A 23,003-nucleotide genomic window follows, 5' to 3' on the forward strand; every position below is an offset into this window, starting at 1 on the left:
CCACCCCCTCTTGCCTGTGGAAATATGCTAGTACATGGCAGCTCCATGCAGGATGTATATGTGTCAATATTTCTTCTTTAAGCAGAATAAGACTGCATGCTGGATTTTATAAGTCCTAAGGGGCTACCTGCCAAGCATCACTTCACAAGCCATTTATACCTTGACTGACGAGCTGGTTGCAAAAGTAGTTCAATTCCAGGCACACATGTCTCTCATGCCCAATGCTGATGCCCCATTCATCTCATTGGATTTAAATTAACAGAGTTGCATAAAAATCTAGTAAGAAGCCATTCTCTTCAAGTCAGCCATTTTATTCCCTCCGTCCCAGTTTTGGCACAGAGAGTCCATTTCAATGGGCTTCATGTCGTCTTCTCTGACAGCTACACTCAGCGTGGCCAAAGCAGAAGAGAGAAAAAACAGGGTTGCTTCTCACACTTTACAGACACAGAAATAAACAAATAGGCTTCAACAGAGATGCTGTCTAGGAGGCACCTTCCACTTCCATGGTGTCCTGTAACTGCTGAACCATCTTCTCTTCCAGCTCTTTGGATTTGCCTTGAAAAGAAATTAAAAATGCAAATTTTCAATTCCATAGTCCTCTGGAAAACCTCAGACTGCGGAACTCCTTCTCCTTCAAGAGGTTTTGCTGTGGCCTCAACACTGAACATTTTTAAACAGCTTTAAAAACCCACCTTTTCTTAATTAAGTCTAATCCATCTTTAACTGGCCTTTTTAATATAATTAATTTTTGCTGCATTTGTCAGGATTATTTATGGATTTTTTGCATTTTTGTGATTTTATAGTACAGTGATTTTAATTCGTTCCAGAGGTCCATTCTTAACCCGATACCGTTCTTAACCTGAGGCGTGCTTTCGCTAAGGGGGCCTCCCGCTGCCGCCGGTGCGCGATTTCCGTTCTCATCCTGGGGCAAAGTTCGCAACCCGAGGTACTACTTCCGGGTTAGCGGAGTTTGTAACCCAAAGTGTTTGTAACCTAAAGCATTTGTAACCCAAGGTACCACCGTATTTACTTCAGGCAGGAGAGGTCCCCAAAGGCAGCATACAAATAATTTTAATGAAGAAACCCCCTGTGGAATTCTCAGGGAAGCCCCTCTGCCTTCTGATCTGGCTAAGCTGCCCATTTCATATTACAAAAAGCTGCTTAGGAACAATACTCCTGACTTCCTGATCAGCCAGCCTCACCTGCGTGGGGAGCCCGGAGAAGGTGGATGTTCTGCTTGACCTCCTTGATATCTTGTGCTTTCTGAAGCTCTTTCCCCTTCTTTAATCTGGGGTGGGTGGGAGAGAAGAGATGAGCAGGATCACTCTTATTGCAAAATCAATGAAAGTTAGAGTACAAGCAGATTTTAATAAATTGGAACACACATTTCATGCCTGACAAAAAGAACTGAGATATCACTCACAGAAGTTCAGCTATTAGCAATGAAAAGGAAACCCATTTTAAAAAAACAAACCAAAAACACCTCTCACAGCAAAGCACGTGGTCATATTGGGTAATTCCGACAATTATGACCTTGTAAGGCCAACCGCTTTTCCCACTTTCAACTGGTGGATCTTGTTCATTGATTTTACCCCCAGAAACATCATGAGAAGCAAATTGTTCCTTCCAAATTTCTCCGGCATCTCAAGGACCCCAAGAGAACCAATTGGGGGGGGGGACTTCAGTGCAAACTGTAAATTTTGCCAATGGTGTTAAAATAGCTCCACTCATCCCAACTGCAAAACGTTCGCGATTTTACAACATGCAGCTGGGGTCAAAGCCCTCCACCCTCAGCTGATGCCTCAAAGGGAAAAGGGATTACCGCCACTCACCTGTTCATGATGAATTTGGCCTGCCGCCTTCTCTTGATCTCTTCTACTCTCTTCATTGCATCCACTGAAAAAGAAAAACATTGTAATATTAAAATTAACTGCATTTGAGCCATGACCTCACTAGTTGGTCTTGGACAGGCTCCCGCTCCACCTGCCAAGAGGGATAATACTGACTCATTTTACAGGGCTTTATTACAATTGAGCAACGTAGGACTTTGAACAAATGAAATGTTTATATCACGTGCTATGGCCTTCTGCACATGTCCACCAGATGTTCAGTAATTGCATATTTAGGGTTACTGCAATTATTGGGTTATTGTTGTATTTACTTTGATTATGTACTTTGTGGTTTTATATTCTGATTTTATCCTGTGAACTTCCCTGAGACCTGCAGGTATAGGGCGGTATATAAAGTCTAGTAGTAGTAGTAGTAGTAATAGCTATACTTGATAATTAGCTCAACTCCCACCCCACAATTCCATTTACACCATTAGAAAATGCTGGCACAAATTTCACAGGCACTTTTAAATTTCACATGCTGTGAACTACTAAGTTATGCTGGTTTAAAACAACAAGTTGCTAACATTACTTAGTGTTTTTTGAAATCCTGCCCCACTGCATATAGGAATTGAACATACCTGTCTTATTCCAAAGCTCTCGCTGGTATTTCACGGGTTCATTTCTCCGTTTCTCAAACTCAAATGAATTGTCCTACATAGTTAAAAGCAGAAGAATTAGTGTCAGACAACTAAGTTTCAAGCTGGTGCCCCAAACACCTGTCTTCCTTTTGAAACATTTTTCAAAAGAGGAAAGTCCAGCATAACATTTGCAAGTCCAGCACAGAACTCGCAGCTGCTCAGAGCTGCAAGCCAAAGGCAAGAAAATGACTTACCTCCTCCTGAACTGCATGTATCACCACTCATCTCTAAGACCATAATAAGTCCCTTTCACAGAAAAAGCAGCAAAAATGCCAACACAAAAAGGTCCGATCAGCAACTTAAGTACATCCATAGTGGGTGGGTATTGTGACTGTGATGTGATGTGGAGCATGGAGAATGCTCTGCAGTAACGTCACATTGGAAGGTAAAACATGGGCAAGTGGACCAAAGCTGAGTTCACCAAAAAGGAGGATCAGACCAAGTGGATCCAACTAGTCCACCATTCCATTACCCACAATGCCAGAGATGTCCACAAATAGGACACGAAGGTATAACTGATGCTCCATAGAAGCTGATATCCAAAGAGACAACCTGCCTCTGAATGTGGAACATTATGAATAAAAGCTTCTAATCGTCCCCTCAAATCTCTTACGCCAGTGAAAATCAATACATCTTGGGGCAGCAGACTTGACTTTGTTTGTTCAAGTTACTCTGTCATTTCAGCAGCTGCTCCACAGCTACAGGCCAGCAGTGCAAGCTCAGTGACACTTCCGTGCCTCAAAACCTTTAAATAATAATTTTACAGCACTCCTAGAATCCCACTTGCTTGAATGGGATTGGGGCACAGTGATGTGCCCAACAGCACCCCTGACTCGCACACTCACCACTGTCAATTCTTTCCCAGATGCTTTGCGGAAGGCTTTGGTCCATCTGACCTTCCTTGGATTCCGCTTCTTCTTGAAGTTTTTGTGGCATTTTGACTTGCAAAACCGAAACACCTGCAGGAAGAGAGAGCAAACAGAAAATGCCTCCCAGGTCAAAAAGCTGTGCCTGAACCACAAAGGGGCCCTCTGGGTAGAGAGAGCCCAATGCCTGCTCCCCAAGGGGAGACAACAAGGAGCCAATCTGGAGCTGCCCCATTCTAGAGATGGATAATTAAGTGGCATCTACTCCAGTGACCACAGGCACACAGACCCAAGCTGGTTATCAGTCAACTGAGCCACACTTTTGCAACCAAAAATGCTCCCCACCCACCCAAGGAGGAATAATTTGGGTTTCCCTCAATAATCTCTTTATCAACATTTATTGTGATGTTCAGATCCTGCCACTACAATCCAAGCAGCATAGAAAACAGTGTTTACCCTGAAGGGCAGGAGTTCCCAGGGCTGCTTCTGGCCTGTCACTACGTTACGGGAGAAAGCCAAGTGCAGAGCAAAACCTTCCGCTGGCACAAATGAGGTTTGTTAGAGACCCCTGCCGCCCTAGCAGTTTCCCCCAAACTTGGGTCCCCAGTTGTTCTTGGACTGCAACTCCTATCATTCCTAGCTTTCAGGAACAGTGGTCGGGGATGGTGGGAGTTACAGACCAACAACAACTGGGGACCCAAGTCTGGGAAACGCGGAAACCCACTTTTAAGCAACAACAGACTTTTAGCAGATGGGGAAGCGAAATGAAAAGTGCGGTGGGTGGGTGAAGGGATGGTTCCTGGGCAGATGCGTGAACATCCCGCGAGCCGATCGGGATGCAACCGCAGCGGCCACACAGCCACGTCTGAATGCCCCATAAAGGGGGGACACGTATCACGCGAGCCCTCGAGAGGCAGGCCGCTATGGAGGAGCCCTAAGGATGGGCTGCGGGTGTGACGTCACCACAGACCGACCCGCCCTCCCCGCCAGGCTGCCTGCCTGAGAAGCGGCACTCTGCTCATGCTCAGAGGCGCCCTCACTCACCTTGCAGTCGTTGCGGACGAACTGGACCCCGTGGCCCGGGTAGACGGGGCCGGAGCAGAAGTAGCACTTCTCCACACGCATCGCACCGCTTGGCGAGGAAGGGAAAGGGGGAAAAGGGAGATTCCCCTTCCCCGGACCGGAACTTCCGCTGACGCAACTTCCGGAGCACGCGGCTAGAGCGTCTCCCTGCCGCAGCGCCTTCTGCCGTTGTGCTGGGAGCGGAACGAGCACGCATGCGCACCGAAGGGCCCGCCGGCTTCGGCGTTGCCTTTCTGGAGGCGCCTGCAGCGCCCCCTCTGCGCGGGAGGGGAAGGAAGGCGGTCGAGGCACCACGCGGTGGTCCTTGGGGGGCTGGAGAAGGGAGAGAGCCTCCAAGCCGTGGGGCTGGGGGGGACATGAAGATACCCCCTCTCCCCCTGCAGGGCCGCCTCAGCTCAGTGGGCAGAGCAGCTGCTTGGCCTGCAGAAGGTGTCGGGTGGCCTCTCCAGGTTGGGCTGCGAGAGGAGAAGCCCCCGCCTGAGAAGGCGCTGGGGGGCCGCTGCTGCCGACAGGACCTTCCAGCCCTCCCTGGAGAGACGGCTGGGCAATGAACATGGCACCTTCTGCACGCAAAGCAGCTCTTCTATCTCTGAACTGTGGCATGGAAAGGGTGGTGGTGGTGAAAGAAGGTAAACGGGTGGGAGAGCCATAGCTGTCAACTTACAGATTTGAAAATAAGGGACCAGCAGCCCTGAAAATAAGGGATCAGCAGCCAAAATAAGGGATTTTGGCTTAGCTTATACATAAATCCGGCACTCATGGAGCCATGCTGCTTTGGCTGCCACTGACTGTGTTTTGCAGGGGGTTGGACTAGATGATCCTAAGGGTCTACAACTCCCACCAAAGAAGAGGGGCGGGCAAAACTGATGAACGACGTTGAGATGGCAAAGCTTACAGGCAGAATTAGAAACCAGGAAGAGGACATCTTTAATAAAGAATGGGGAAAGTTTATAACTTATTTGAAAAGCTATTGGAAAGAGTTACATGCATTGTGTATGTGTATCTGAAGAAGTGTATATAATGTGTATCTGAAGAAGTGTGCATGCACACGAAAGCTCATACCAAGAACTAACTTAGTTGGTCTTTAAGGTGCTACTGGAAGGAATTTTGTTTTGTTTTGACTATGGCAGACCAACACGGCAGACCAACACAGCTACCTTTCTGTAACTGATACATTGGTAGGATTGACAGAAAACTTGTAGTAAAAATTTGAACTATGGATGGACAAATGGTTTATAAAAATAGTTATGAAAGGGATGGCGAGGGGGAAATCACTACATTAAGATGCTGCACTGGTTGGAGGGGATGCTAAGCAGCACGTCGGGGCTGCTGTCCTGTGCGAGGAGTTCCATCGGCCCTTCCCCACCCAAGAGGGAGGGAGAGACACTCTCGCCCACGCCACCTGCGAGCTCAGCATGAGGCGGGCCTGAAGCACCACCCTTCTGCGTTCCACCCCGTCCCCTCCTCTTCCTCCTCCATCAGGCCGGCTCCTCAGCTGCCGCCGCTTCCAGCTTTCCCTGGCAGTGCGGCGCAAGTCTCGCAAGAGAAGGGCTGCCTACCTGCCCGCTGCCACCCGTCTCCTCACGACGCGCCCCTGAGGCGGAAAAGGGAGAGACAGAGACATGGCAGCTCGTGTACGCGCACTCTCGCGGCGGAAGACCCCGAGCCGCTGCTTCCATCCCGAGCCGGGTGAGCATGAAACCCGGGAAATTTAAGGGACCTCATCAATAAGGGACAGCAGCGGGACACAGCGCTGGGATAAGGGCATTTCCCGCCAAATAAGGGACAGTTGACAGCTATGGGGAGAGCCCCGGCTGAGGAGCAGTAGGCATGGTCCCTAAGGGCTCTTAATTGCCTTCCCCTTCTTTCTCTCCAGTTATTTCGGGGTCTTCTCTAATGATGGAGGATCTTGAGGTGCAGAAACAGGGGCACCGGAGAACTCCCGTTATTGTTGCTGACTCTTCGGTGCAGCACATTTATGAGCAGCGATGCGTAAACATCTCCTGTGCAACTTCTGAATCATTCTGCACAGATTCCTGATCTCAGCTACAAATAAGTCAAAGATGCAGGCCGCGGCTATAATTCATTTTTAATAGAGATACCTCTTCATGGCAGTACATGGCAGTTATAAATTTTCCATTTATACAGTTCGATAAATACAGCATGCAGGTCAAAAAATATGGCTGTTTCAGCCTTTTGTATCAAATCTAAAACACACCTCTGGTTTCAGAAAAACGCATCCCTGCCATTTACGCTGGCGTGATTTTAGCCTCAGTGTACAGGTGGCAGAGTTCCAGGACATTCCTCCACAAAGTGAAGTTGTATTTCTCCTTTGTTTAAAAAAATACTGGCTCTTTTGCTAGTCCTGGGTCATTTCAAAGGCACTTCCAATGAGCAAAAAGCCTCCAGTCAGTTGTGCGTCTCAGGCACTGGCAGACATTTGAGCCAATATTTTCATACCCCCCACCCCAGGCCCAGACACAAACTTGGATGTCCCATCTTGAGGCCTGAGCATGAGGTGGATTTTAAAACAGCACAGCAAATTTCTCAGAACACTAACAGCTCCCCTTAATCCCCTGGAATGCATGTAAGCATGTTCATAGTTTACCCAACTGCTACTATCCTTTTAATACATTCAAATTTTCTTACTTATTAAACTGTATTTGGCAGGGCAGGTTTTGACCTGCAGCACGTGGTCAACAAACTATCCAGGGAGGGTGTTCACATAAATAGATTTTTGGGTGCTATTTTGTCAACATCAGGGTGACAGCCCAGCAGAGCACGTTGCACAAACACGTAAGGGTTTCTTATTTTGTTTATTATCTCCAAGCATCTGGACCTCAGTGGTGAACAGCAAGTCACATTTAATGCTCAGTTCTTACAACCAACCAGTTAGGCAGTTTGGTGGGTGGGCAGGGCTGGTGCATCAGGGAAGATGCTGTGGAATGCTTTGCTTGTATGCTGGGACCATTTGCTTGTATGTTGGGACCATTTGACAGCCCCCCCCCAAAAAAAAACACAGCTAAGGGCTGCTAGCCTCAAGTCCAGCAATGGGATAGAGGCAGGGACTTAAGTGTGCAGAGACTGAATAAGAGTTTGTTAAGACTTTTGAGCGAGATGTTTTAAAAGGTGCTGGAAAAATGTAGGTAGGTGCTCAGAAGATTGTTCAGTGGCACGGCATGGTAAGACAAAGTTAGTAACTGCACCCCCACTTTGCACGAGCAAACAGCAAAGCCCCCTCCCCTCTTCTGGTGTTGTTCTCATCCCCTTCAAGTACATGCAGGAGGTGCTCCCAGGAGGCTCTAAGCCCCATTCAAAGTACTGATTCTGCCCGAGAATAAACTGATCTAGACCATTTGATTACACACATCAGCGAAAGCAGGCAAGCTGCAGAATCACAGCAAATGAGTCTGGATTCTACCGGAGCAAAGAAAACAGAGACGGCAGGTGTATAAGCCAAGAGTTGTTGCTTAACAGAGTAAGGCCTCACCAGAACAGTCAGTAATAATATTTTCGGTCCGATTGTGAAGGAGACTTTTTCCAAACAAAGAAATTTAGCACAAAGCATTAGCTTGCCCTCTATTCCTGTCAAAACAAGAAAGTTTATATATGACACTTCTGCATCCGTATACATGCAACATACTCTTGCTCCACCTACTTAGGCAAGATAGCACATCTGGATTCTAGCAATACTAACTATGAAAGGTGGCAGGGTTTGGTCCTGTTGCAAGGGCCAGCTTGGTGTCTCTAAAAACCACAGATAGGGGAGCAGTTGTCCTTCAGATGTTGCTGGACTGCAGTTCCCATCAGCCTCAGCAGCAGAGTCAGGGATGATGGGAACTGTTGGTCTAGCAACATCCAGAGGTGGAGATGGGATGCCGGCTCCCTATTATTGATAACGAAGGATTTATTTATCTATTTTTAACGCATTAAAATACAGAACATTTCCAGTAACGAAGAACAAATTACTTGCTTCCTCTGGCCAATTCAACCCACCCTCCCATTTCTGTTGTTGCAACAAGGGAATTTAGGTCCTTAGAGGAAATAGGACTTGCTGTTAAGCAGCCAGTCTAAATCCTGAAAAATTAGGCTAGCCTAGCTAGTAACTAATAAAGGGAAACGGCTGCAAAGCACAAGTTGGTGTTGTTTGATAGTAAACTGGTGCTCAGCAGAGCTGATCATCACACATCTACGTCTACGTATAGAGAAGGTGGTCCAAAAATTATTCATATTAAGCTTCAGCCATAATATCATCATAGCTTAATTTAAAATGTCGCAGTCATGTCTCTAGCGATCAGCAGCTACATTTGCTTTTCTCTTTTTCCTCACTGAGCTGCTCTGTGGAGCTGTGCCCATTAGGCTGCACTACCCCTTCTGGGATCCAGGACTTGTCCACACACCGTTCCATTCGCTTCATGATGAGGTCCAGAAGCGTCTCAATGGCCTTGCTCACGTTGGCCCCATTGGCAGCACTCGTTTCAAAATAAGGGATCCTGGAAAGAAGGCATCAGAAAGGTTTACTCTGCGGAGCTGTGGCATTCTGAGATAATGGTGGATCTCGGGAAGGAAAGGAGAATTAAGGCCTGCTGGGCTTCTCAGAACACAATTTTTATCGGAAGCACTCACAAGGGCTGCTTCTGGACAGTCACTCTTTCGCAGGAAGGATACCAGAACTTTAGCTTTGCCCGGCTTTAAGTGAATTAGAGCTCCCGGTTGCCCAAGCACAACAAATCCACTTTAAAAAAGAATCTGACCTCAGAAAGCGATGGGATGAAAAGTGTGGGGTGAACAATGGGAGGGCATATAAACACAAGCAGATCGGAATAAATGCGCAATAATCTAACCTCCGTGTAAGTTCTGAGCAAGTAAATCAGGACAAATGCTGCTGAATAAACAGGGCTTTTCAAAGGGCAGGAGGATGACCGTCTTCTGCAAGAGGACTGGGCAAAAGCAGGTCCTCATATTCTCCAGCTGGTGGTGCTCAAGAGGTGGCTGTTTTTGCAGGCCACTTCCTTGCTACTTTTTCAATTGGCTGCAATTTCTGTACCAAACAGTCCATTCATGAAGGCCAGAGTCTGACCTTTGGGTTCCCGTCCCTCACTTGGGAGTGGAGAGCAGGAGCTTCTGGCACCACATTCCCTGCACAGTTGTCAACAAGACTGGCAGAGTCCTCTGGGGTCCCACCCAGACCTACCCCTCCACGGGAAGGAGGAGCCAGCTTGCTCCCAGTTCTGCTCAATGCCCCAAAGCAGGGGTGAAACTAGGCTTTCTTTCACCCGGGTCTCCCACTGCTGTCATCCCCCAACAACTGGTGTTCAGGATGAACACTGGAGGTGGAGGGGAGGGTCTTCCTCACGAAACCATACTTCCTTTCGCCTGCAATGAATCCCCAGTCAATGGGGTGGGACTCACTGGCACCAGGAAGAGTTTTCTCCTAATGTATTCGGGGGTTCCCCCATCAACACTCACCCTCCTGGAGCATCAAGGGCTGCCACAATATTTAAAATTAAATTAAAATAAAATAATAGCTTCTTTATCACTCTTGTGCAAGGCTCAGTCAGGTAAATATCACTCTTGCACAAGACCTCCGTATTAAAAAGTTAAAACAACACATGGAAATAGATCATGACACCACCGCCCCAACAAGCTTCCATTTCCCCAAATGAAACATGAAAATTAAGTGGGTAAAGTTTGTTCTTGCGCACTTCCTGGGAGTTGTTTTTTGTTTTTAAGGTGTGCACACAAAGATACAGGAATACCTGTGCAGATGCCCAGAAAAGAAAAGAAAGGCAGTGGAGGGTGGGGACAAAGGGACCAAGGAAGGATCATGGGCTCTGAAGGATTATTTCCATCTGCCTGAGGAGTACCAGGTCACCAGTTTTTCTGTTAAGCAGCTCCTTAGAGGAGCTCCCTTCAGCCTCTCCAGGAGGCAGCCACCGCTCTGCCCAAACCGCAAGAATAACGGGGAGGATGTGACTTGCCCGTGCTTCTCTGCAAGTTCCTTTGCGTCCTCTTCTTTCACCACCCGCTGCTCTTCCAGGTCGCTTTTGTTTCCGCACAGGACCACATCGGGGTTTTCACAATAGGCGTGGGTTTGCAACTGGCCTAACAGTAACAGGAAAAGGGAAATGCCAGGCTCACTTGCTGCAACAGCCAGAGAAGTGGCGAAAGCAGAGCACTCTATGCCCTTCCTGCACAGATCCCTCCATTCTTACATTACGGTGAATTCTCCCTACCTGTGACTGTCACACACCCAGTCCCCTCCATGGGCACCCGAAGGTGTCCTGTTGCTCCCATGCAAGAATTTAGCCTGTCACCCTTGTGAATCTCGATCAGGCCTGGTGCTAGTAGAGGCGGACATGAGTCCATGGATGCAGTGACCACCCTCCTCTCCAGGACCCCAAGCAAATGCATTGGGTGCTGCTGCTGCACCCACAGGACCCAACAATGCAAAGGGAAGCGATTCAGAGGGCAGCCGGGAGGCAGCGAGGGTGAGGGCCTCTTCACCCTTCGCCAGGGTGGAGGAGTGAAAGTTGTTCAGCTGAGAAAGTCAGAAAAATGCCTCTGGAGGTTCCTGTGCAGGTGGGGACAGAGGGACCCCAGACAGAAATCTGAGGCTGGGGCATGACATGCCTCTTACAAAAGAACCTGCTCTGCCCACCACAGAAACCCAATTAATAATAATACCTTTATTGTCAATGTACAACCTGTGTACAATGAAATTAAATGCCATGGAGGACAGCTGTGGCATGTCCGCAGCCAAGACAACATCTGCCCCCAAGCTTTGCTTGGGCAGTAGAAAGAAAATGCTTTGTTCGCCAGGACTTTTCATCTGGCAAACAGACGGTTCACGTTAAGAACACTGTTTGAAAATACACCCCCACAAAAAACCAAAAGACAGCTGCTTTGGATTCAACCTTGCACGCTAAGGGGACAACTGTGGGGAAGGTGATCAGAGTTGGGGGCAGACACTACTAACCGGGGGGCATTATTCTTCCTCCTGGACATGTGCGCTTGTGCCTCAGTGGCTCATTGCTTCCTATAGGGCTGTTGAAGAAGAAGAAATCCCTACAGGCCCACGTTTTGTTAATGGCACAAAATAATGGATCCAGACTTGTTCCATGCTGACTTTTGGGTGTTCCCCACTGGCTGCAGGGCCAGGGTGAATTATGGGCCCATCTCTCTCTATAGCCCCACACCCACAGGGGTCATACTGGGAAAAGGCAGCCGCCCAATGGGGAGTGCGGGAAGACAGCCTCTTACTCATCCAGTTTCTGATGTTGAGGAAACTTTGCTCGTTGGTCAAATCAAAGAGGAGAAGGAAGCCCATTGCATCTCGGAAGAAGGCAGTCGTCAAGCTACGAAACCTGCAAGGACGAAAAGCCAAGATATTCTTTCAGCCAAGAATAAACAAGGACCTGCAATAAGGGAAGTTATTAGTCTGAAGCATTTTACCACTGACTTCAAAAGAGCCAGAATTCTTGGTATAATTACTATGGTCCAAGTCTAAAGTAATCTGAAAGGAACAGAGGGACTCTTGGGGAGGGGCTTTAGTGTCTCAAGACACCTCTTAGCAAAGGCCTTTTGGCCAATTGTCAACAACAGAAGAAAAGCTGCCACAGAGGTCAAGTTAGGATAAAGGACAACTTACTGAGGGGGGTGGGTGGGCGAGCTTAGAGGTGTTTAAAATGATGGATAATGTGGAGAAAGGAATAGAGGCAGATGTTTTTCTTCCCCTTCATAATATTAGACCTCAGAATCATTTGTTTCTGTTGACTGATGGGAGATCCAGGGCAGAGAAAAGGAAGCAGCTCATGATTAAATTCTGGAATTTGCTCCTACAAGTTTATTTGTTTTATTTATTTATTTATTTATTTCATTTCATTTAAGATTCACCTCCTAAGAAACATCTCAAAGCAACAATAAAAATGTCAGCAATGAAATATATACTTAGGATGCAGCGAGGGCCGCAAACATGGATGACTTTAAAGGAGATTAGGAAAATGAATGAAATGAATGAGATTAGAAAAATGAATGGAGGTGGTCAGGAGCTACTTGTGCTCGGGGGGGCGGGGCACATCTCATCTGCAGGGACAGAAGCTACAGCCATTCCAGTTGATGCAGGGGGACGACCCCAAGCCAGAGAGAGCTATTGGCCACTGCAAGAAAAGGATGCTCAACTAGAAAGATCTTCTGAAGTTCTTACATTTTCAGTCTGGCTCTATTTCTTCTTTGTATCCCTTACCTTTCTTGCCCAGCTGTGTCCCACAGCTGGAGATGTATTCTCTGTCCTCGACCACTAATGCCATCCGGCCCATTTGATCGGTACACCTGTTTAAAAAAGGCATGCCATTGGACGAGTGCCTCCAATTAGCGTCTCTGGGGATCTCCCTCCACAAAGAGGCCCCCACACCTTCAGTCTTCGGGAAGCCTGGGCTGTGGGCTTAGAGTCAGGTATTGAACTAGCTTTTATGGCTCTGCTCCTGAGCTGCTTGCACCTATGGTCTGCCTTATCTGCTGTTAGTAATTGAATTGAATTTAGGAGAGGAAATACAATGAATACAATATTTTAATATTGTTCCCCAGGAGCTGCTGCAGCTGTTGTTGTGAGGGTTTCTGCAGGGTCCAAAACTCAAGCTGCAAAACCCAAATGAGCCCAGTTGGCCTCCTTGTGGGCTTGGTCAGTTTCCAGGATGTTTTCAGAGGATTTCAATCCTGGTGTAGAGCAGCAGAAGCCTTTGGAAGAACTCACGACCGAAAACACTTCCAGTGCATATTTCTGAACGATGATCGTTCAGAAACGGCTGGAAGTTTTCGTTAGGAAATGTTGTTACTCAGGCCTCTGCAAATCCGCTTGCCGTCTGTATAGAGTTTCTGCTTGCTGCGATTGGAGAACCCATGAATCCATGCCCAAAACCCTGGGAAGGAGAGCAGAGGAGGAGCTCCTCCAATCACACTCGGCTTTAGAACAGGCAAGCCCCAAAACCAAGTGAAAGCAGGGAGACCCCTTCAACCCCATTTCCAAAGAGGAGGGCAGCTTTCTAATGTCAGGCACTGTGGAGCCGGCAGAAGTAGCATCCAGGAGACCTGACACAGCTTCTTCCTCCTGCTCCAATGCCCAGTGCAATATTTCTGTATTTAAAAAGATTTATAGGTTGCTTAATCACAAAACATTTAAGCGGTAGACCTTAGAGGTGCCCCACTCCACACACACATGCCGCCCCATGTTCTCAGGCACACAAATGGAGCCATCAATGGTGACTGCAAATGGTGGCTGGGTAGTAAATAAATCCAAAACGTCTGGAACCTGATTTTGATTGCTTAGATTTCAGTGTAACTGCAAAAAGTACAATCAGATAAGAAAGACACTGGCAATTTAGCTGCACCTTTTCCCCTGGCAGGCTGGCATTGATTGCTAGCAGCAAGTAGGAAAGGGAGGCTCCCGGACAGTGTCAAATTGATCTCATTATAGGCAGGGACGGGATATTAATATATGGAAAAGCAGGCAGGCTGCAGCAGGAAGAAGTACGTGGAAAGGAGATAGCTACTTCTGCTTCTGTTGGGGACAGAAAAGAAGTCAAACGGCAGCAGCAACAGCCTGGAAAGGGACTTCCAGGAAGCTTTTTCTAACAATGACAGCAGACAAGGCTTCAAGAAAAACAAACAGATTTCTGCATGCCTAATTTTCTCATTCCCAGCAGCTCTCTTTTATTTTAATGCAATCATTGCTCCCAGGTGGGTTGGGGAATGGCTGAGACCATCAGAAGGTCAGAACAGCAGGAGGGCCCAGCTGACTTTGGGCTCATCCAGACTTGCACTTGTCCCGTGCCTAGAAAAGCAAGGGTCCGAGCAGTTTTCCCCTTGCCCTGCTCCTTTCCCAGGGAAAACTGACTCTCTCTCTAAATTGAAGCAAACGGCCATCCGGAGAAAAACTGAATTGCTGTTTGCTCCGACTGAGAGCTAAAGAGCGGTTTTCCGGGGGGGGGGGGAGTAGCAGGATAAGAGGAAGAGTGGATAAGCCCTTTGAGGCCCATGGCTGGGCAGGAACAAGTAGCTTTGAAATTACAGAGAAGTTTGAAGTTATTAGGGCCAGATTGTTTGCATGAAGCAATGTGGTGCAATCACCAAATCACAGAATTATATAGCTACAAGGTACCTTGAGGGTCATCTGGTCCAACCTCCTGAAATGCAGGACTCTCAACTAGATCACCCGTGACAGGTGGCCATCCAATCTCTGCTGAAAAACCTCCACGGAAGGAGAGTCCACCACTTCTTGTGGGAGTTACAGGCAATCTCATGGGTTGTTCTGCTACAGAATGATCTGACCAAAGCCACCATCTTCCTTGCAAACAAAAGCGCCAGGCCCTTTCCTGGAAACTGCTGCTTCTATAACTGACAGAACTACACAGGTGGGTGGGTAGAAGCTGGAGAGAGGCAGGTGGTGGTGGCAGCAGGAAATCTATGTGGACTGGACTGGAGTCCGGTCTCAGAAATGGGGATGGAAATTGCCCCTTCCCCAGAATGTTCTCATTCCTTGAAACTAAAAGGGAAACTTGTTTTGGTTCACTAGACCATGCTGTCTGCCACCAGGCCTGCAAGGACAGAAGGACATGGTTATAGAAGAGCACCTGTAGAGAGGGCGCTCTTTGGAAATGGCACCCAGGCCCATTTGGCCAAACAGCTAAAAAGGTCACTAAAGGCAAAATCAAGGCTGTCGCATTTTGCAAGTGGCTGTGAAAAATAAAAAGCACGTTTTGCAAAGTCGGTTGAAACTGCACTTGGGGTGAGCTAATGGATGACTCCCCCATAAATATTAGCCGCCTCCAAAGTGCAGACCTACAGACCTCATCCCTTCTCCTTCTCTGCTTCTCACCTGTTTATGTCCAAGAAGTATCAGGAATCCACACACCCTGCCAGGTTCAGGGAAAACTGGGTCAGGTCTGAGTTCTGATCACAGTTTTCTGAAAGGTAGCTGAAAGTGAGTCTCCCCCCCCCCCCAATGGAGATGTAGAAAATGGTGGGAACTTACCACCCTCTTTTCCCGGAAGTCGATGCCAACAGTTGTTATGAATTTTGAATTGAACTTGCCATCTGTGTACTGATAAAGGAAACTGGTCTTCCCCACACCAGAATCGCCCAGGGCCAAGAATTTGATTAGGTAATCGTAGTCCCCATCAGACATCGTGAGAACTCTGAGGACAGCCTTTGGGGTGAGACAGAGGGGAGGGGAGGAAGAGGAAGGGAGCAGCTGTCATTTCCATTCTTTTCCCAATAACTATATATTGCATTCTCTGAAATCCCAGCTATCAACTGTCCAGAGCTCACAGCATCTCCTCCATGGAGCCCAATCTAAGCACACGCGACATTTCCCCCGAAAAGAACAGTGCCTAGTGCTCTGTGTGTGAAGAAGACTGTGCACACAAGAATCCTTTGCAGAACATGCTGGGAAGATGTAACTTGCAATAGATTTACATACATGCACAGTACCAGGAAAGTCTTCATACTGTACATGACACAGGTGTCCATCTGTCCACCCCACCCCACCCCAAACACATATAAGGAAAACATCCTGGCTGCAGAAGCCAAAATCCAGACTCTGATTCAGATACCTCCTTCAGTCAAAAAGTTTTCTGAATAGGCATGGAAAAATTACTCCATCACAGGACTCAAGTACACATGACAGGAGATGCCTGGTGCAGGTGGCCTGAGTGTCAACAACCCCCAACACATACACACACCAGCTAACATTTGGTTTTTAAAAAAACCCAGATGAGGTGTTGGCATGAGAACAAGCTTTGCATACTCTTGGTACAAAAGGTGTAATTAAGCTCAGTATTATCCTTGCTCGCCTCCAGACTGTCAGTATTTTGCAGGAGGAATTCAAGTGCATGTTGGGAATTTAGTTTTTTTGGGAATAAAAATCGATTAAAGCACTCTGTCATCATAGCACAACAAACTTTTTGTTTTAATTTAAAAAAATCCTGACTTTGGGGTGTTAGGAAAGTGAGCGGCAAACACACTGCAAAGCGTGGGATGAACAAAGGATTGGTGAGAAGACACAGCAAATTGGGATGAACACTCCCTGTTGTATAACCTCCCCACATACAAATCAGAATAAACGCTGAATAAAGACGGGACATAGTCTAACCACCACATGTGTTTTGTGCAGGGCAAGTCAGGGTGAATGCTCAATAAACAGGTTGTCTGATGAAGTCACTTGATAAACGTTATTAAGAAGTAGCAACTGGTGCTCACCATTTAATAGACTTCTGCATGGAAAGGGGTATTAGGGATGCGGGTGGCGCTGTGGGTTAAACCTCAGAGCCTAGGACTTGCCGATCAGAAGGTCGGCAGTTCGAATCCCTGTGACGGGGTGAGCTCCCATTGCTTTGTCCCTGCTCCTGCCAACCTAGCAGTTTGAAAACACGTCAAAGTGCAAGTAGATAAATAGGTATCACTCCGGAGGGAAGGTAAACGGTGTTTCCATGCGCTGCTCTGGTTCGCCAGAAGCAGCTTAGTCATGCTGGCCACATGACCCGGAAGCTGTACGCCGGCTCCCTCAGCCAGTAAAGCAAGATGAGCGCTGCAACTCCAGAGTCGGTCACGACTGGACCTAATGGTCAGGGGTCCTTTTACCTTTAAAGGTAAAGGTACCCCTGCCCATACGGGCTAGTTGTGTCCGACTCTAGGGTTGTGCGCTCAATTCACTTAAGAGGCCGGGAGCCAGCGCTGTCCGGAGACACTTCCGGGTCACGTGGCCAGCGTGACGAAGCTGCTCTGGCGAGCCAGCACCAGCGCAGCACACGGAAACGCCCTTTACCTTTACCTACATCCATAACATGGCCAACTTTCTCTCTCTCTCTCTCCATCACATTATACCACAGATGAGGCTGCCTGGCCTAGGCTTATTGACTGTGTTTCAGCCTGGTTTGGGAAGAAGGAACTTTAAAGTCAGGGGAAATGATGCCAAGGTGCTTTTTATAGGTTTTCAGCTGATGGTAACGGAGCTAAATTGTGCTGACCTGTACTTCCAACCTGCATGGGTTTTCATGATTTATTTTTAAAATTCCTACCTGTCCTTCCTGTCTTCAGAACACAGCGCTCAAGGCAGTTGAGAAAATACAAAAATAGTCTACTATTGAACAAGCTGTTCTACCTATGGAAAGGGGTGAGCAGGAAGATGGGGCTGCTATGGCAGGCTGAGGGCTAGATATGCTATTTAGGAAAAAAGAAAAGACAACACCTCATTGATGCCTTGGCATGACAATCCCTGAGAGGAAACCAGCCGAAAATCTCTCCCAAGGAAGGTTGGCACAGATAGGAGAGGCAGCAAGACTATTGTTGTCCTGCAGGGTTAAGCTTCATCCTCCTCCTCCTCCTCCTCCTCCTACTCCCTGCACAAATATTTAAGAAGCGGTCTCCACCCTTAGTCTATTTAGGTTAAAGCTGAACAGCCCAGGAGCCCTTCCACAAGAACAGCAGCAAAGCCCAAGCAAGATTTCAGCAGGCGGCTTAGTCAGCATGATGACCATCTACAGCATTTTTGCAAATGTCATCACACACTCCACCGAATGCCTATTAGTATAGCAATCTATACCTTCAGGAGGACATAAACAAGGTGCAGATGGCACAAGAAGACCTGGAAGAACCTCCACTTCAGGGAGGGTTTGGCCAGGCAGAATCCTCAGAGCAGCATCACACAAGACTAAAGGAGGACCCACAGGACCATCTGAAGACACAGTGGCCATTTGCAAGGCCTGCATGGTGCAAACTGGAGCCATGCAGGAGCAGAGGCTGCTATTGGACTCATCACATGCCAAGCCAGCCTCCCATTTCGGAGGGTTTGCAGCAGTGCACAAGATGTTCTGCCCTGAGAATGGATCAGTGCCAGGACATGGACCAGCTCTATGTGCAGCGGCCACATAAAGCAGATTTCCACTGATGGCCAAACCTGGGATTCCAGAAAAGGACAAAACATGGCTCTTGGGAGGGTACAAGGCAAAGGGTCCCAGCCATAGTCAGCAGCACTCTGCTCTGCCTGCTGCTTCTCCCTGACCTGAACATTTCGCTAAAAGTGGCTAGAATTAACCCCTCAGCATCCGGCCTAGGTGCTGCTGCTGCTGCACCCGAACACAATTTGCACCAGTGTTAAGCTGGTTGCACATACGGTATTTACTCAAATCTAATGCTCAGCTTTTTTGGCCAAATTACATTGCAAAAATTAAGGTGAGCATTAGGATTAGGAGCATTAGGTGAGCAATTACTTTTTTTGGTTTCAAGGTTCTGAAAATTGAGATTCAATGGTGTGTTAAAGGTAAAGGGACCCCTGACCATTAGGTCCAGTCGTGACTGACTCTGGGGTTGCGGCGTTCATCTTGCTTTATTGGCTGAGGGAGCTGACGTACAGCTTCCGGGTCATGTGGCCAGGATGACTAAGCCGCTTCTGACGAACCAGAGCAGCGCACGGAAGCGCCGTTTACCTTCCCGCTGGAGCGGTACCTATTTATCTACTTGCACTGCGTGCTTTCGAACTGTTAGGTTGGCAGGAGCAGGGACCGAGCAACAGGAGCTCACCCCGTCGCAGGGATTCGAACCGCCGACCTTCTAATTGGCATATCCTAGGCTCTGTGGTTTAACCCACAGCGCCACCCGAGTCCCTTCAATGGTGTGTTAAAGGTAAAGGTACCCCTGCCCGTACGGGCCAGTCATGTCTGACTCTAGGGTTGTGCGCCCATCTCACTTAAGAGGCCGGGGGCCAGCGCTGTCCGCAGACACTTCTGGGTCACGTGGCCAGCGTGACAAGCTGCATCTGGCGAGCCAGCGCAGCACACGGAAACGCCGTTTACCTTCCCGCTAGTGAGCGGTCCCTATTTATCTACTTGCACCCGGGGGTGCTTTCGAACTGCTAGGTTGCCAGGCGCTGGGACCGAGCAACGGGATGGTGTGTTAGACCCCGTTAAATACAGTAATCCCTGGCTTTAGGTAGTCCTTTCCTAACCTGGTGCTCTTCAGATATTTGGGATGCCAGATCCTGCAGCTGCAGCAACCATCATCCAAAAGATCTGGAGAGCACTGGATGGGTTGGGGCAGACAGCTTGAGTTCAGGCAGTCTCGTTTTAAAAGGGATGCATGATTGGGGGGGGTGGCACCAAGTTCCTAGCCTGCCCAAGGGCACCCCGGGTCTTTCAGGGTAGAGCTGTGTGGCTTGCTGCTTGCTGAAGGAGAGCTGCTGGCTTTGAGGGGAAAGGCCCTCTGCTTGGGGGCTCCCTGCAGCTCCTTCTTACATCCAAATAACACAAATGGAAGTTCCTGTGCTGAAAAACAGCACAGCTGGAAGGCAGAGGTCAGGATCAGGAAAGCCGCCTTTTCAAAGTGAGCTTGAATCCCCAGCAGCAGCTCAGAGTCCCCTCCCTCCCCCCCCAGGCGTTGACTGACCAGGTAAATTATCACTTTCAGCACCAACCTGCCTCAAGCCATGTCCCCACCCCCACCGACTGCTGCTCCCCTGGACTGCACCCCAGCCATCGCCCCAGAAAGGAAAAGCCACTCACCTCTCGGACAGCAACACCACAGCAGCAGCAGCGTGCTCTTGCCCAAGGCACATTCTCCCCAGCCCAGCTAGCGGAGGAACAGCAGCCGGAGGGGCCCCACCTGCTTCGCACACAGCCCAGCCGGCAGCTTACGTGTCACCTGTTTGCTCTCTTGACAGGTGGGGCAGGTGTGCCTCGGGCGGGCTGGCGACAGGGCTGGGCTGGGCAGCCCCTTCCTCATCTGGGCACAGGGGCATGCAGCTGCCCTATATCTCCTGGGGGGCTCAGATCCTCACCCCTTCCAGACTCATCATCCCTCACACAAAAAACGGTACAAGGTTGCAGCACACAGGTGGCAAGGCAAGGGAGCCATTGCCAGGCATCAAGCAGAGGAGTGTTTACATTACTGCCTTACATCCAGGTGAAACTGTTTCCCTGCTTCTGTGCCTTTCACAGCTCTGCCCACCCACCTCCAGCTGTTCGCAACAGGACAGCTCCTGTTTGGGTACACTCACCTGGGAGCGTTGATGGGTTGGGATGTATTTCTCACCTTGTGCTGGCTACCCTAATATTCACTAGAATATTAATTTTCATTTTCCCCTCGTATGTTTTACCTGTCTATTTTGTGATCTGGGTTTTATTTATTTAAATGCCAAGTGAAAACTGGCACTTCCTAACAGGGAAGAGGATTGCTCTGACGCTAGAAATCAGCTCGTCTGACTCCTTGCACACCAGGCACTTAGCCATAACTTTTGCTTCCTTGTGCGTAAAATATCGTATTCCCCACTGTTGCTTCCGAAGGCCAGCTGATAAGAAGGCACCTGACTCCGTGGAAGAGGCTTACTGCCTGTGCACCGTCTGTCATGTTTGATTCATAACAGCCATATGCAACCTGGCAATCCTGCCCTTTCCAGAGCGTGTCCTTCGGAGACCCGTCTGTTGTAGCTGCCAGAGGAGGCTTCTACAAATGAGAGAGAGAGAAAGAGAAAGCGCAGCACATCTTGGCCATGGTGGCGGCAGGGATTCTTTGCTCCCTCCTACCAAAGTCTGGGCTCTTGTTTACATCTGCCTCCAAGAGCCTGAGGGGCAAGAAGTAGGCAATGCATTTAAATGATAGGACTTTTTTTTAAAGGTACAAAAAACTCAGGCTTCCATACTTGAGCAGTGCTGTCAGTCAGCAGAGCCAACATGGAGATCTAGATGGGTCAATAGTGTGATTTGTTATATGGCAGAGTCCCAGGCCCTTTCCTACATTCCCGTGAGGTTTACTCTATTTCCGGATTTGCTCTTCTCTGTTGGTGCAATCAAGTGGCCAAAAATAGGATCTTGTAAATACAAAGCCAGAAGAGAGGTGACCATTCCTCTGTGTGTGAAACTGAAGACAGAGCCATCACCTGCTTTTACAAAACAACCCCCTTCCTCATTGCAGAAGGAAAAAGGATGCAGGGAGGAGATGCTGGAGAGAATGCTTGCAGCTTCTGCCTTAGACAACTGGGTGAGAAAGGGGAAGCTAGGAAGTCCACATTTTCCTGAGAAGAACCTTGGAGGCAATGTGTGGGGTGGTGACGGTAGAAAACAGAACATAACTAATTAAAGCAAACACAAAACATGCAGAAAACAAACAAACCACACGTACCCAAAAAGCATGAACATGAAAGATTTCTGCATAAGACTCTCCTTAATGCCACTGCTGAAAACAGTTTGCAATGGGCCAGATTCAGAGCCACGTGGTCCTGATGTGGTCAGCCGGCACAAAAGCTGCAGGAAGGCCACTAGATCAGCTAGGACAGCCTTCGCTGAACTGCTGCTTGGGACTGCAACTGGGTGGGGCTCAAAGGAGTTGTAGACAACTGGGCTGGGACATGTGTCCTGGCTTCACTCTCCTGCCATTTGGCCACAACAACTGCCCTTTTGACCATGCTTAAAGAATGTGTTCCGGGCAACAACTATGGCCGCCAGGCCAGGAGCCACTGAGACCCGGATATACCCTCCAACCTTTATCCGATGAAAATAGGGACGTCCTGTTCCATAATGATAATTTTACTCTTTGTACCCAACACATCTCACTGGGTTGCCCCAGCCACTCTGGGCAGCTTCCAACATATATCAAAATAAATAATAATACATTAAAAAATAATGAAACATTTTAAAAAACCACTTTCCTATACAGGGCTGCCTTCAGTTGGCTTGGAGGCCAGATAATGCCCATACCCTCCCATATTTCTCCAATGAAAATAGTTACATCCTAAGGAAAAGTGGGATATGCCAGGATCAAATCAGAAACTGGGACGGCTTCTCTAAATCAGGGACGTCCCGTCTGCCCTATGATTTCAGGACCCAGACCTGAGACCTAGGGGCAGCCCCTGGTGATGTCACAAGGTGGGCCCTGAAGATGCAGGTAAACTGGGAGAGGGGAGTGGAGGAAGGCAGACCTGCCACACACACCTCCCTCCAAGTGTCTATGCTTTAATTTGCAGCCAGCTCCTGAGGACAATATATACTTGAAAGTCTGGCAACCCTAGCAACAGCACAGAGCCAATATACTCTTAACCAATTTGCTAATACAATCGTACCTTGGATCCAGAACGCCCTGGAACTCGGATGTTTTGGCTCCCCAACGCCACAAACCCAAAAGTGATTGTTCCAGTTTGCGAATATTCTTTTGGAACCCGGAAGCCCAATCAAAAGCCACGATTTGGTTTCTGAACGTTTTGGAAGTCAAACAGACTTCCAGAATGGATTCCGTTCGACTTCCAAGGTATGACTGTATCCGCTTCCAAACCCTTTTCTATAAATATGGGAGGCCCATCTGGTGACAAGGAAGAAATTGGATCTCATCTCCCATTCCTTGTATGCCCCCCCCCAAAAAAAACTCCACAAAGAAGGCTAAGACGAGGAGCAGGACAATGGTCCCAAGTATTGCCTTTGACAATCATGACCAGGCCAACCTGCCTTCTCTCCCCACCCCAGACTCCCCAGGCCTCTGCTCTGCTT

General features: G+C 48.4%; 2 protein-coding genes across 6 annotated transcripts in view; both read right to left on the minus strand.

The window, feature by feature from the left end:
- Positions 1-225: 225 nt before the first annotated feature.
- Positions 226-4,598, minus strand: RSL24D1 (ribosomal L24 domain containing 1). Its single transcript, XM_081887837.1, has 6 exons — positions 4,441-4,598; positions 3,376-3,489; positions 2,471-2,543; positions 1,833-1,896; positions 1,203-1,288; positions 226-555 (listed from the first exon to the last, which is right to left on the minus strand). Exons 1-6 carry the CDS (start codon positions 4,519-4,521, stop codon positions 482-484), a joined length of 492 nt encoding a protein of 163 aa, XP_081743963.1. The 5' UTR covers positions 4,522-4,598; the 3' UTR covers positions 226-481.
- A 2,877-nt stretch (positions 4,599-7,475) lies between these two features.
- Positions 7,476-23,003, minus strand: part of RAB27A (RAB27A, member RAS oncogene family) — a 19,815-nt gene continuing 4,287 nt past the window's right edge. For 2 of the 5 annotated variants that reach the window (XM_081888141.1, XM_081888140.1), the window contains 6 exons: positions 20,915-20,970; positions 15,509-15,682; positions 12,725-12,810; positions 11,743-11,846; positions 10,461-10,584; positions 7,476-8,972 (listed from right to left, as the gene is read on the minus strand). In XM_081888141.1, the coding sequence (XP_081744267.1) occupies positions 8,774-8,972; positions 10,461-10,584; positions 11,743-11,846; positions 12,725-12,810; positions 15,509-15,661 (666 nt within the window). In that variant the 5' untranslated portion in view covers positions 15,662-15,682; positions 20,915-20,970 and the 3' untranslated portion in view covers positions 7,476-8,773. Of the gene's footprint in view, positions 8,973-10,460; positions 10,585-11,742; positions 11,847-12,724; positions 12,811-15,508; positions 15,683-20,030; positions 20,099-20,914; positions 20,971-23,003 lie in introns of those variants that run through there. The other 3 variants (XM_081888142.1, XM_081888143.1, XM_081888144.1) reach the window with 2 other exon arrangements.

This window comes from Podarcis melisellensis, assembly GCF_964234715.1.
Source record: "Podarcis melisellensis genome assembly, chromosome: 14".
Taxonomy (NCBI): Eukaryota; Metazoa; Chordata; class Lepidosauria; order Squamata; family Lacertidae; genus Podarcis; species Podarcis melisellensis.